Here is a 14,048-nt window from a genome sequence, read left to right on the forward strand (position 1 = left end):
AGAAATTATCAAATAAATCACATTTTAATTTATATCCCTATTCACCCCGGCCATCCCTATTCACCCCGGTTGAGTAGATTTCTCATGCAAAAACCATTTAGCGGGTTTCTCGGCAAAGTTGAGCCCTAAAGCTGTCATTTAGCCGCGTCGGTAGCTAAGCTGGCGGCGGATATTCTCGCCGGCTGCCATGCTTAAGTTCACTGGCCTAGCAAGGTCGGGGTAGATTAATATATTTTTACAATCATTTCACTTAGTACTGATAATAGAGATCAGCTTGTTATATAGAGGATAATCACAGGACACCGGCTCCGCGCATCACAATGTTTAATTAACGTAGGCCGATTTATGGCATTAAGTATATGATGCGGGCGCCAATTTAATGTTAGCGCATAATTACTACATCTTCGTCTGCTTTGCCTCTTTCTAAATAATTGTAAAAGTTACCACGGGGTGGGGGAGAAATATTAATGGTCTAAGATACGTGATAAGGAATATCTACTCTATCTGTTAATAGGGGATATTACTGCAATTTTCTGCCGCCAGAGTGCAGCACTACCGACCCAGTAAATTTCATAAAAGTAGCATCCTATAGAAGTGGTATACGCGTGCCTCCGTGAGGGACAAAACATACGCAAAGCGACAATATTAAAAACACGTTTTAATATTCCTGACAATATACCAAAAACAATCTACGTAATTCGGTCGGGTTATTTGTTGCCCACCATAAACCATACTAAATTTTTGGTGGGGAACAAACAAAAAGTGAGACTGTGACAAGGACAAGCAATAATACCGCTTTCTCTGATACTCTTACTGAAAAATTCCATAAGTGCATCTCGTTCGGTCATTTGGCCTATTTTATCACTATAGTTCTTTGGTGAATAAAAACGAAATATAGGAAAAAATATAAAAACGAAACAGAGGGTTACGCGTTACGCTGTCTCGAGTTTAACATATTTTTCACCTCAGCAGCTCGAACAAGGGTACTTTGCTTCTTAAAAACAGTGAGCAAAATGCGATTTTGCTCACTGAGTCACTTTGTCTCACTCAGTGAGCAAAATGCGATTTTCGCTACGCTCGTGAATCTATTATAGAATCTTTCGCTTGCACGGGACTCAAAATAAGCACTCGAAGAAATATCAAACTTTGATCTCTTGTTGTACAAATAACTATTTCCCACCTTATAAAGTGCACAGCGCTAAAGAAGTTTTCACTTCAAAAATAGAAAAATACACTGATCAAGCACTTTGACAAGCTGACATTGACATTTTGTAACAACGTCACTCTGACATTGACAGGACTAAAATCGTAAAGCGGCTTGGTTTGGTTTTGTTGATTTCTCACCCTCGTCTTATATTGCACTTACTTTGAATTGAAATATCGATCTTTGTTTTGTGAAGCAGTTCACTCTATACTTTTAAATACAAATATTTTTCGGATCTACTTTTATAGTATTCCACTGTGTTATTTTCAAACAGAGGATAATAATACTGCAATGATATGAACACCGGGCAGAGTTGACGCTAAAAATGAATACGTGTTCACCTACTGTGTAAACAAATTCCATTGATTTGTCATTTCGCGTGTAATTCAAACACAAGTAGCGCGGCAGTGTTGTGTTAATTTCTGTTCATGCATTTACGATTACGGTGGAATAATCCTGACATTTTTAGTGTATTGTACAATGCATACTGTGTTAGTGTGGTTGGTGATGTACTTATCGTAGTTACGTTATACCTATTGGCGGATTGCGATAAAGCCGTTGGGAAGTTGAACGTTATCGCCGGCGAGCGCCGATCGGCGGATACGTGGCGCTGACGTCCACCAAAATATAAAATACGTATATAATTTAGATAGCATGACAAATCCAGAAGAATCTCAAGATCCCTCTAAAGCAAAGGTTAGTTTAGTGCATTGTTATTGTTTGTTAACCATTTTCTATGTTCAATTTGCACCATATGTCAATGTGCAAAACATGTTTGTTACTTATTATTGTTTTTGATAAGATTGGAATTTTAGGCTGTCGGATTGTACTTGAGGATATTGTGATATAAAATGTTAAGTCTTTTATAATCACCTTAAACATAAATCTAATACTCTGTCGAAATGGGACCTTTAAAGCCGCTATTATGACAGTTAATGTAAATGTCCCTATCATATTATTTACTTTTGAAGATTTTATATCTAAAACGAGCAATTCCTGTTTATTTATTTATATATGTATTTCGGGGATCTCGGAAACGGCTCTATCGATTTTGATGAAATTTGCTATATGGGGGTTTTCAGGGGCGATAAATTGATCTAGCTAGGTCTTGTCTCTGGCAAAACGCGCACTTTCTTTTTATATGCTTTCCGAGCAAAGCTTGGTCTCCCAGATATTATGTAATAAATAAATGTTAGTGGAATAAATGTTAACTAGTTATTTTTATGATTGCAGGGTCCGGCAAATGGTGCAGGTGGTCCCCAGCATTTCTACGGGCCTGGCTACCCTGCTCACTTCCACCATGTCCCGCCGCACCACATGCAGCACTCCCCGCCTCCGCCCGTCTACCAGAAAGATGAACGAACACAGAGAATGCACTCCAAGCTCAAACAAAAACTGGAGCGCAAACAGACCAATAGAAATAATGGAATAGGTCAGTTCATTTCATATATTTATATTTTTAGGGTTCCGTATCTCAAAAGGAAAACACGGAACCCTTATAGGATCACTTGTGCGTCTGTCCGTCTGTCACAGCCTATTTTCTGGGAAACTACTGGACCAATTGAGTTGAAATTTGGTACACATATGTAAATGAGTGACCCAAAGATTGACATGTTATTTTTATAATTTTAAAATACATAGGTTCGAAGTTATTTCAAATATAGCCAAAAAATTACCATTCCCCCCCTTTATTTCCGAAACTACTAGGTCTAAAATTTTGAAAAAAATACACAAAATAGTTCTATTCTATACCTATAGATGACAGGAAAACCTATTAGAAATGTGCAGTCAAGCGTGAGTCGGACTTATGTACGGAACCCTAGAAACGCGAGTCTGATTCGCACTTGTTTTTTGGAGATCCAACAGCTATCTATACAGAGTATCCCATGTTAATAAGAGATGGAAAGCCAATTACAGAAACATACTTGTAGCTACAGATCACAAGCATTCAAGTTTTACACTAACGGGATATGACTGAAGTAAATTCGATATCTATTAGATACTGGTTTCAAAATAATTTGTAAATAATGTTATAATTTGTTATTCTCTTTATGGAATGTGTCTACAGTTCTGTCACAACTTTAGCAAATTTATATGTTTTTATGTTGTACTTTCTTCTGCTTGCCTGAACTTAAGGAATGAGACTTATATCTTGCTGTTTTTATTAAATTTAAATTTATATTTTCTAATAAAGAGAATAAAAACAAACAGACCTTTTTTGAAATGGTTGTCAATTAGTATAACATTGCATTATTGTTATATTATAATAATTTGAATGATTTATGTTGTTTTATGGAATAATGTGATCTGCAATGAATTATTATAAACACAAATGTCAACCTAATGGAACGCAAACGGAACAAATTATTCAACAATTTGTTATACAGACAGACAGAAATCAATTATAGTATTTTTCACGTAGCTTGGGTATAAAGTGACAGTTGTCATCTCCATGCAACTTATAACCTTAAAATTAAAATATGTACTAATGTGGGTTTACTAACGAATGGGCCAAAAACGTTTCCCAAAGTATCACATCCCAAACTATGTTTCCCAAATTATCATTTCCCAAAAAAATGTTTGGCAAAACAACTTATCGCAAATTTTCAGTTAGCAATAGTCTTTTTTGGCAAGTTATTGTTTAGCAAATAATTACTTGGACAAGTTTCATTTTACCAAATATTATTTAGTCAAATGTATCATTTCATTAAGCATAACTTACATGTCCCAAAATATTGCTTGGCATACAATTTACATACCAATAGAGAGGAGGCTGCAGAATTTTATTTGTCTGGTATTTAACTGATCATTAAATATACATATAGGTAGTAAAATGTAACGTCAAAAAAAAAGCATTCCTACTGCCAAAAATAAGTAGTAAATGATCACTAAAATTAAAACTCCATTTTAATGTAAAATGATAACAAAATTTGCTACATCTTGCTATTCTATTAAAGCACATAACACCATTGTAACCCAAAAATTGTAAATAACCACCAATATTTAAACCACATTTTAGTTTAAAATGTCATGCAAATTTTTTACATCTCGTTATTCTATTAAATTAATTAATCCACTTCAATGACCTTTTTCTAGTACATAGTATTTTGTTTCTGTAAGGATCACAGTTCTAACCTAACCTAACCCACTTTTCTAATAGCATTTCGATTCTGTGAGGGTCACAGTTCTAACCTAACCTAACCCACTTTTTTGATAGTGGTTCCGTTTTGTGTTTAACGTACCTATACATATTAACATAACAAAAAAACCAAATTTAAATAGAGATGCCTATTTGTCAAATTTGCAAAGTGACAATTTTGACCAAACATCTTTTTGGAATATAATATTAGACAATAAAAAACGTTTGCTAAATAAGTTTTTGTCCTAATAACATTTGACAAAGTAAAATCATGCTAAATGATAATTTGACCAAATAAATTATATGCGAAGTGTAACTTTGCTAAAGGTTCCTTTGGGAAATGAAACTATTGCGATAAGTTTGTTGGGAAGTGAAATTTGGCGAAACGTATTTGGCCCAAACGAAAGTACACCACTAATCTGTGTATGTGTGGTGTTGCTGTCACTGTAACCAAGCTATTTGAAAAATACTAGGTATAACAGAAGTTTATGGCCAATGTCATTTGTACAGTGATGAATCAAGTAATTTTATTCAACATTTCGATTTGTATACGTAGCCTATCGTCTCTAGGCCAAGAAATAAGAAGTTATAGAGGGAAATGCTAGGAACACAATTTTTGACTCCGTAACTTTGTTTGGACTAGTTAGGAGGTGAACATATCAAAAGTCCCCGGCCGTAGCCTCGGTGCTGGGGGGGAGAGGGGGAAAGAAGGTCTCATTTTTCGGTTTTTCACTAATATCTTGGAAACTATGCGTCTTAGCAACATGACTACTGAGAAAAACCAAAAGCTGATAAAAATTGTTACAAGTTTTATTCAGTCATGTTTTTCGATATCTTGAATAATTTTTGAGATATCCGCTCTTGAAAGTTTATTTAGGGCTTTAAATTTTATCTTGATATCTACATTAGTGAAGCTGCTAGGCCGTGTTTGGTATCATTTTCGTATAAATCGGGGATGCTGAATTCATTTTTGGTATCACATTGACACCATTCCTAAGAAGTTTATAACGTTTGTAGTGCGCGTGCCGCGGCCGCTGCTGGAAGCCATCTCGAGCACGGACTTCTGGCCGAAGGGTGTGATATTTCGGCGGTTCCGTGGGAATCTACCGAATCCTACACCGGAGCAAGTGACGCCGCAACAGAAAACTGCGTCACGAAAATGATTTTTTAGTATTTAAGATTTTTATTATTGTATATATATATATGTTAGTTTGTAAGGTATAAGCCTGAAAATAAATGCTTTGATTGATTGATAACGGCATTCGTGTTCAGTTCCAGAAGCGAACTCGGGCGGCAGCACGCCGTCGCTGTCGCCGCGCAAGGAGCTGAACGGGCGCGGCGGCGGCGCGGGCAGCGGCGGCAGCGGCGGCGCCTCCTCCGGCGCCTGGTCCGAGGGCGAGGGCTCCTCCGCCGGCGCCTCCGTGCAGGGCGACGACGACGACACGCAGGCGCTGCTCGACCTGCTCTCCGCCACGCGCACGCCGCAGGTATCCATAACGACAACCTATTACAGCTAATGCTACGCACTCAAATGATCTTATTGTTTTCGGGGGCCCTTGCAGATACACTTCGATCCAAAGGGATCTTTTGTGCAATTACCCCTTAGAAAAGATCCGTCAACAACTCAATAGCTTTTTTGTCTGGCGAAGGCGTGACATTCACACATTAGGTGTTTTACTGTTTCTTCCTCTTCGCCACACATACGACAATCGGTGTTGTCAGAGTATCCCATTTTGGCCAGAATTTTTTTGACCCCGTAATGGCCAGTAAACAACCCCCGTTATACTCAAATGTTTCTTAGATGCCTTACATGATTTTATGTTTTGTCAGGTCAGCGACATGACCCCGACGAGCGCGCTAGTGCAATGGAACTCGCCGCTCCCGGAGGGCGTGACGCTGCCCAACGTGGAGCTCACCTACGACCTGCTGCTGGGCGACCGCGGCCGCTACAAGGCCATCTACAGCGGGCCCTCGCTCTCCTGCCGGTTGGTAGCTTCTTGTATACAACTATTGTACCTTTGTCCACTTTCGCTTTTCGAAGCTTTAGCATTCAAATTAATAACCATCAACATTAAAATATCCTGTGAAATCTAGTGGTCAGACTAAGACAACACTTACAAAAAAAAATCAAAACTTAAAACTTATAAAACCCTTAAAATGAATATATGAACTCGTGTAGTGTTCAGTATTATTTGAGCAATTGTTTATATTTGCAGCGTGCGCGACCTGCGGCCGGGCTGCGAGTACTCGGTGTGCCTGCAGATCCGCGCCGGGCAGGCCACGGGCGGCGCCAGCGACGCCGTCACGTTCCGCGCGCCCGCCGCGCCGCCCGAGCGGCCGCCGCCGCCGCGCGCCACGCAGCGCGCGCGCACCTCGCTGCTGCTGCGCTGGCAGCAGGCGCAGGTACGCCACACCTACCGATAAACGACTGCCCGGAAAATACATGGTGGTGATATCAAAAACCTGTGTAGTTTATTTATTAACTCGGTTTCAATGCATTTTCTGCTCCCAGGACAACGGCGCTCGGCTGACGCATTACATCCTGGAGATGGACGACGGGCAGGGCTGGCGCGAGGTGTCGCGGCCGCGCACGCGACAGCACACGGCCGGCAACCTGCGGCCGCAGACGCGCTACGCCTTCCGCGTCGCCGCCGTCAACGAGTGCGGCCGCGGCGACTACAGCGACGAGTGCGTGGCCTGGACCGCCGGCGCCCCGCCGCCCGCGCCCGCGCCGCCCGCGCTCGCCGCCGCCGCCGCGCACCAGCTCGCGCTCGCCTGGGAGCCCCGCAAGGGCGACGAGATCTTCACGCTCCAGGTCGACGACCCCGCGCAGGGCTACGGCTTCCGGCCCGCCTACCACGGCGAGAACAACGAGCACACGTGCACCGAGCTGCGTCGCGCGACCGAGTACCGCTTCCGACTGAGCGCGCAGACCGACGACGGCCAGGGGCCCTGGTCGCCCGAGGTCGCGTACCGCACGCTCGCCGAGCGGCCCGCGGCGCCGGGCCGGCCGCAGCCGCGCGGGAAGGTCCTGCCGCGCACCTTCCGGCTGCGCTGGGAGCCCCCGGCCGACGACGGCGGCGCGCCCGTGGCGTCCTACACGCTCGAGCTCGACGGCGGCGACGGCTACCGGCGCGCCTACTGCGGGCCCGAGCGCGAGGCGCACTGCGACCGCCTGCAGCCCGGCACGCCGTACCGCGCGCGCGTGTGCTGCGCCAACGAGGCCGGCGCCGGCGAGTGGTCCGCGGCCGAGACCGTCACCACCGAGGCCACGCCGCCCGGCGCGCCCGCCGCGCCCGAGCCGGCCGGCGCCGCGCGCGCCACGGCGCTGGCCGTGCGGTGGCGCGCGCCCGACTGCAGCGGCGGCGCGCCGCTCACCGAGTACCGCGCCGAGCTGGCCGCGCTGGCCGCGCCCGGCGGCGTGCGCCTGGCCTACTGCGGCGCGCGGCCCGAGTGCGACGTGCGCGACCTGGCGCCCGGTTGCGCCTACCGGCTCACCGTCACCGCCGTCAACCGCGTGGGCGCCGGCCCGCCGTCGGCGCCGCTCGACTTCACCACCGCGGCCGCCCCGCCCGACGCCCCGGATATGCCGACGGCCGAAATCCTCTCGGCGCGTTCCGCTCGCCTTGAGTGGACCGCGCCGCGCGACAACGGCGCCCCCGTGCTCGACTACCGATTAGAGATGAGCGCGGCGAGCGCCGACGAGGCGGCGTACGCGGAGGTGTACCGCGGCCCCGACACGAGCTGCGTCGTGGACTCGCTGGTGCCGTTCTCGCCGTACCTGTTCCGCGTGTGCGCGACCAACGCGGCCGGGCGCGGCGCGTGGTCGGCGCCGCGGGACGCGCTGACGCCGCGCGCGGCGCCCGGGCCGCCCGGCGCGCCGCGCCACGAGGCCGGCGCCGACAGCCTGCGCCTGCACTGGCGGCCGCCCGCCGACCACGGCGCGCCCGTGCTGCGGTACCGCGTGCAGGTGGACGACGACGCGTTCGAGACCGACGGCCCGGCGGCCGAGCGGCTGGTGGAGGGCCTCGCCCCCGACACGGTCTACCGCGTGCGCGTCGCCGCGCTCAACGAACTCGGGCTCGGCGAGTGGAGCGAGGAGGCCCGCGCCGGCACGCGACCGCCGCCGCCCGAGCCGCCCGCGCTGCGCCTGGCGCAGGCCGCGCACAACTACCTGCGGCTCGAGTGGGCGCCGAGCGGCGGCGAGGGCGCGCACTACTGCGTGGAGATGCGCGCGGCGGACGCGCGCGAGTTCCGCCCGGTGTACCGCGGCTCGGCGCGCAGCTGCAAGGTGAAGAAGCTGAAGGAGGCGAGCGAGTACTGGTTCCGGATCCGCTGCTCGGACACGCGCGGCGGGCGCGGCGCGTGGGGCGCGGCGCTGGCGGCGCGCACGCCGGCCGCGCCGCCGCCGGCGCCGCGCGCGCCCGCGCTGTCGCTGCCGGCGCCGCGCCAGGCGCTCGCCGTGTGGGACGCGCTCGACGACGCCGTGCCCACCACCTACGTGCTGCAGTGCGCGAGGGGGAAGGATGCCATATTCAAAGAGGTGAGGCTTTATTTTTTTTATCGTTATCTTGCAAAATAAAATGGCTGCTATTTAACTGATCACCAGATTTAATAAAATTTAATACCAAAAAAATCTACTTTACCACCCTAAAATAATGAATGATCACCAAAATTATAACACTATTTTAATGTGAAATGATTACCAATTTTATTACATTTTACTATCCTATTAAAGGAAATGACACCAAATTAATCATTATTAACCCAAAAATTGTAAATAATTACCAAATTTCAAACCCCAATTTAATGTCAATTGATAACCAAATTTTTACATCGTGCTATCCTATTAAATAAAATGACACCAAAATAATCATTGTAAACCCAAAAATAGTAAATGACCACCAAAATTAGAACTCCATTTTAATGATAAATTATAACCAAAATTTTAAATCTTGCTATCCTATTAAAGCAAAGCAAAATTTTCTAGTAGCATTTCGTTTCTGTATGGGTTGCAGTTCAAACCTAACCTAACCCACTTTTCTAGTAACATTTCGTTTCTGTAAGGTTCGCAGTTCAAACCTAACCTAACCCACTTTTCTAGTAACATTTCGTTTCTGTAAGGTTCGCAGTTCAAACCTAACCTAACCCACTTTTCTAGTAGCATTTCTTATCTGGAAGGGTCGCAGTTCAAACCTAACCTAACCCACTTTTCTAGTAGAATTTCGTTTCTGTGTGGGTCGGAGTTCAAACCTAACCTAACCCACTTTTCTAGTAGCATTTCGTTTCTGTAAAGGTCACAGTTCAAACCTAACCTAACCCACTTTTCTAGTAGCATTTCGTTTCTGTAAGGGTCGCAGTTCAAACCTAACCTAACCCACTTTTCTAGTAGCATTTCTTTTCTGTAAGGGTCGCAGTTCAAACCTAACCTAACCCACTTTTCTAGTAGCAATTCGTTTCTGTAAGGGTCGCAGTGTTAACCTAGCCCACTTAACTGATAGCAGTACAAACCTAACCTAACATACTTTTCTAGTAGCATTTCAGTATGCCTACCTAAGTTATGCGGTGCGGGGTACGGGGGTTGAGCGGGAGGGGCTAGTAATTTTGGCATCATTTTACTTTATTTGGTAATATGTATAAATTTTTTGGTATCATAGTGGTTTATTTAGGTGAAAATATCGCATTTATTTGGTCTTCAAGATTTGGTGATCATTAATGATTTTTGGTAATCATTCAATATATTTGGTATTCGAATACAATTTGAAGTGCAGTCGTAATTAAAATGGTGGTACATTGTAATTTTAGGCCTTATTTTTTTGGTGTTCAGTAATTTTTTTTGGTAAGCATGATTTTTTTATTTAGGGTACCAAAGTATTTTTTGGTGGTCATTATATTTGTAGCCAAATAAAATTTGATTTATCACCAAATTTTGATGTTCTAATTTAATCTAATCTTATTTGTTCGAATCTACAATAAGTAATTTTCCATTATTAATCCGTACAAAATACACGCCATCGGTACAAAAAACCCTTTTATCGGTCGGGCAGGTGTACTCGGGCTGCGAGCCGCAGTGCCAGCTGGAGGCGCTGGAGTACGGCGGCGAGTACTCGGTGCGCGTGTGCGCGGTGCGCGGCGGGCTGGCCAGCGCGTGGTCGGCGCCGGCGCGCCTGGCCGTGCCCGCGCCGCCGCCGCCGCCGCGCCCGCGCCGCGCCCGCACGACGCGCGCCTTCTCCTCCCGCCAGGTCACTACATACCACATTCATTGTTTCCCGGGGCTACATTTCGTTTATATATGTCGCAGTCGGATCGTATAATCCGCTGTATTACATTACGGCTAACCGTTTTCAAAAACGGGCGTTTTGAAATGCGGCGGTTTAACGATTAGCCGTATTGAATGCGGCTGAATGAGAATCCGCCGGAATGTATTCGGCGCTATACGTTCTTCAACACAGCTAGCTGTAATGTAATACAGCGAGTCATTAGCCGCCGTTTTGACAGTTTTTAGTTCCCATTTTTAACACTTGTGGCGCTGCCTGACAAACGCTGGGGTGTCCATCAAATCTGGAGTTCGACGGACTGTTTCTTTAAAAAAAAATTTCCTTCGCAACATAACTAGACGGAGCCCCGCTTCGCGGGGCTCCTATTTCTGAGCGGTTTGCCCTTCGGGCATCCGAAGCTACCTAACGAACCTAACCTGCCTACGCCTACCTATTGATTAAGTGAGACGTCCGTGAAAACATTACACTTTGGGGAAAAAGCGTAGGTAAGTAAGTAGGTCAGGTTCATTAGGTAGCTTCAGATGCCCGAAGGGCAAACCGCCCAGAAATAGGAGCCCCGAGCGGGGCTCCGTCTATTTAAGTTGTGAAGGAAATGTTTTGGAAAAGAAATACATGTAGTGCGGTGGGACCATGGTAAAAATAAATTAAATTGCAAACATTGTCAAACTCTGGTTAAGTAGGCAACCGAAAGAACTGGTCACTCTACAATCTAAAATAGTAGTACGATGCGGCTAAACGTAGGCCGCCTTATTGAAGAACGTATCGCAATGACAATCCGGCTAATCGTCGAACCGCCGCATTTCAAAACGCCCCTGTTTTTGAAAACGGCTAGCCGTAATGTAATACGGCGGATTATACGATCTGACTACGACATATACACTGGCATACATTATGTTAGCATGTGAGTGTTTTATTGCCTTCAACACCCTAAGTTCCACTGGTTACCCCACAAAGTTCCCGGATGCTAATAAATAATGTGTCAGGTGGCGTGGCTGATGGCGGGCGCGTTCCTGCTGCTGGGCGTGCTGGTGGCGGTGCTGGTGCAGCAGCTGGTGGAGCCGCGGCCGTGACGCGCGCTGGCGGCGGCGCCGACGCGCGCGCTCGCCACCATCTAACGTGCGGTGTGGCCGCACCCACGCCACTCCCGCACCGCGACTACTGTGCAATTATCCGCCAATATTTTATCGAGAGACGAGACGTTGTAGTTGAATTCCGAATTGTTTATTATGTAAATGACTCGCCCGAGTCTGAGTATTCGGCCTAGCGACTCGCGGTTCGCCCGCTCTGTGGCTTCACGAGTGTATAAAATATTTTATGCGTAAATGTTGCAGTCACCGACTTGTATAATTTTAATGGCAGCGTATCATGATATCATAATTGTCTCTTGTATGTTGTAATTGTAAACTTTCACAAACTCTATATCTAGTCTATGCTTCGAACTTGCTGTTTATGTTTATCGTTCTTGTCTGAGAAGGCGATGTTCTATATAGTAACTGATATCTATTTTATCACGTTTCAATATACATGTAGTAAAATATTCTTTTAAATATTGAATGAAATGTACTTCCAATATTTACTAGTCTTCTGACTGTAATTATGTTTTCCAAATATTTAATGATATTTTTATAAAATATTAAATCGGTCTGTTGCATGTTTTATCAGATTTAGTATAGCGACCAAGGTGCTCTATTATTATTAACATTCTGTTGAGAGGGACATGGCCCCTCGCTCTGCAACGAGTTTCCAGTGTGTGTGCTGTGATCACTTCCTTATGCGAATGAGACTGATTTTAAATAAATGCTTTCTTTCTATAGACACGTTTTGAATGATGGCTTACATAATATCGGTCCCTAGCCGCGTCCGCGTCCGCGTCGAGGCCGGGCCGCGTATCTACGGTGTCCACCGTGTGCGGCACTCGACCGCGGACCGCGCCCAATCACCCCGACGCGGCCGTGACGTCACAGTCCGATCATGTTACTCCGAATGCTTATTTGATAACATTCATATAATCGTATTGTATCGACGATAGTTAATTTTAACATTTTATATCATAGGACATGAACTTTTATTAATCATTAATTCATTATATTATGTAAATTAGAGTTATTTTATTTGTATAATTTTAAATTTAGAGATTACGAATTATTGAGATTGTTACCACCCGGTATAATGGAATAGGGATTTGTTAAATTCGACCTAATTTGTAGGAATTTAAGTTCCAAATATGACAAAGAAATAATTATGTAATCATCACTAAATATTGATGTTTTTGCTACTAATTGTTCATTACAGTATTAGAGAATTTTTTAAGCTATTTTACTACGATGTCTTCGATCGATGATTTCTTGTAGATATGCGAAATATCTTTTATTGTATTGAGTCGTTCAGAAACGTTAGAATTAAAATTAATAGTGCATTATGAATTTACATGTTTATACTTGGATGTTTCTTAGTATCATTGTTCACTATTGATGTTATCAGAACTGGGGCTCTCCACGGACTATCGGCTATTCTTATACATGACATTCGTTAGGCTGTTGTCCGATGGGCGGCGAGTAAGCGATTATTTTCTCGCACAAGAAACGTACTACGTGTAGACGTATGTAGGCCCCGTTTGAATAAAAGAGATGCATATATTAATTATTGAACGCTGACTGCTCACACTGGCTGCGAGTTGCTTTATGTAAAAACACTCGCGTGCGAAGAAAATTAACTTGCTGATGGCGGCCGGTCGGACAGCCGCCAGCGTCCGCGGCAGCGGCCGCTTGCACTCGTTTGTAAGAACTTTACCGTGACGCACCAATAGGCTTAAACATAAATATAATATTTCGTAAATATATGATATTTACCTCTTCTGTGATTAGCGTATCTTTTCTTGTTAAATCTTCGTTGTTATCCGATACATTCCTATATTTTACTTTCAGTTTCATAGACGATGTCGGCGAGGAATATTCACTTGTGCCTCATTTTGTAAGGCGTTGTTTGAAAGGTAAGCACAGCTTACGACATTATAAAATATATTAATTTTTGAAATGTTTATCATAATAGTGTGCAATTAACTATTTATTTATTCTGTATCGCTTAATATAATATTTATTTTTTAGAAATTATATAGAGTTTCTACATATAGTGTGGTCTAATTACGAAAGGAAAATTCGATGTTCCTAAATAAGTTAACATTTGCACAATACACGGACTCGGCTAAACTGTGTACAACAGACAAGCATTCCAAGTTGATTCCACTTGTAAATAGGCCTAATGAACTCTCGTCTTGTATGATTGTACATCGCGCTTTACTTGACAAATGTAAATAAATCTGATGTTATGAATCATGAGCTTCATATAAGGGCATGTTTAGATACTGAACATGTATGCCAATGGAAATTACTACACTGTATTGAGACTAAACGTTTTAAAATAATGAAAT

General features: G+C 44.9%; 1 protein-coding gene across 2 annotated transcripts in view; it reads left to right on the forward strand.

Moving 5' to 3' along the window:
• The window catches only part of LOC134663594 (fibronectin type-III domain-containing protein 3a), a 99,163-nt gene extending 87,321 nt beyond the window's left edge, over nucleotides 1–11,842 (forward strand). The window contains exons 1-8 of one of the 2 annotated variants that reach the window (XM_063520002.1): nucleotides 1,629–1,900; nucleotides 2,438–2,636; nucleotides 5,616–5,830; nucleotides 6,174–6,328; nucleotides 6,560–6,746; nucleotides 6,856–8,886; nucleotides 10,391–10,585; nucleotides 11,605–11,842. In XM_063520002.1, the coding sequence (XP_063376072.1) occupies nucleotides 1,859–1,900; nucleotides 2,438–2,636; nucleotides 5,616–5,830; nucleotides 6,174–6,328; nucleotides 6,560–6,746; nucleotides 6,856–8,886; nucleotides 10,391–10,585; nucleotides 11,605–11,691 (3,111 nt within the window). In that variant the 5' untranslated portion in view covers nucleotides 1,629–1,858 and the 3' untranslated portion in view covers nucleotides 11,692–11,842. Of the gene's footprint in view, nucleotides 1–1,628; nucleotides 1,901–2,437; nucleotides 2,637–5,615; nucleotides 5,831–6,173; nucleotides 6,329–6,559; nucleotides 6,747–6,855; nucleotides 8,887–10,390; nucleotides 10,586–11,604 lie in introns of those variants that run through there. The other variant, XM_063520001.1, reaches the window with a different exon arrangement.
• The last annotated feature ends 2,206 nt before the right edge of the window (nucleotides 11,843–14,048 follow it).

This window comes from Cydia fagiglandana, chromosome 4 (assembly GCF_963556715.1).
Source record: "Cydia fagiglandana chromosome 4, ilCydFagi1.1, whole genome shotgun sequence".
In the NCBI taxonomy this organism is placed as follows: Eukaryota; Metazoa; Arthropoda; class Insecta; order Lepidoptera; family Tortricidae; genus Cydia; species Cydia fagiglandana.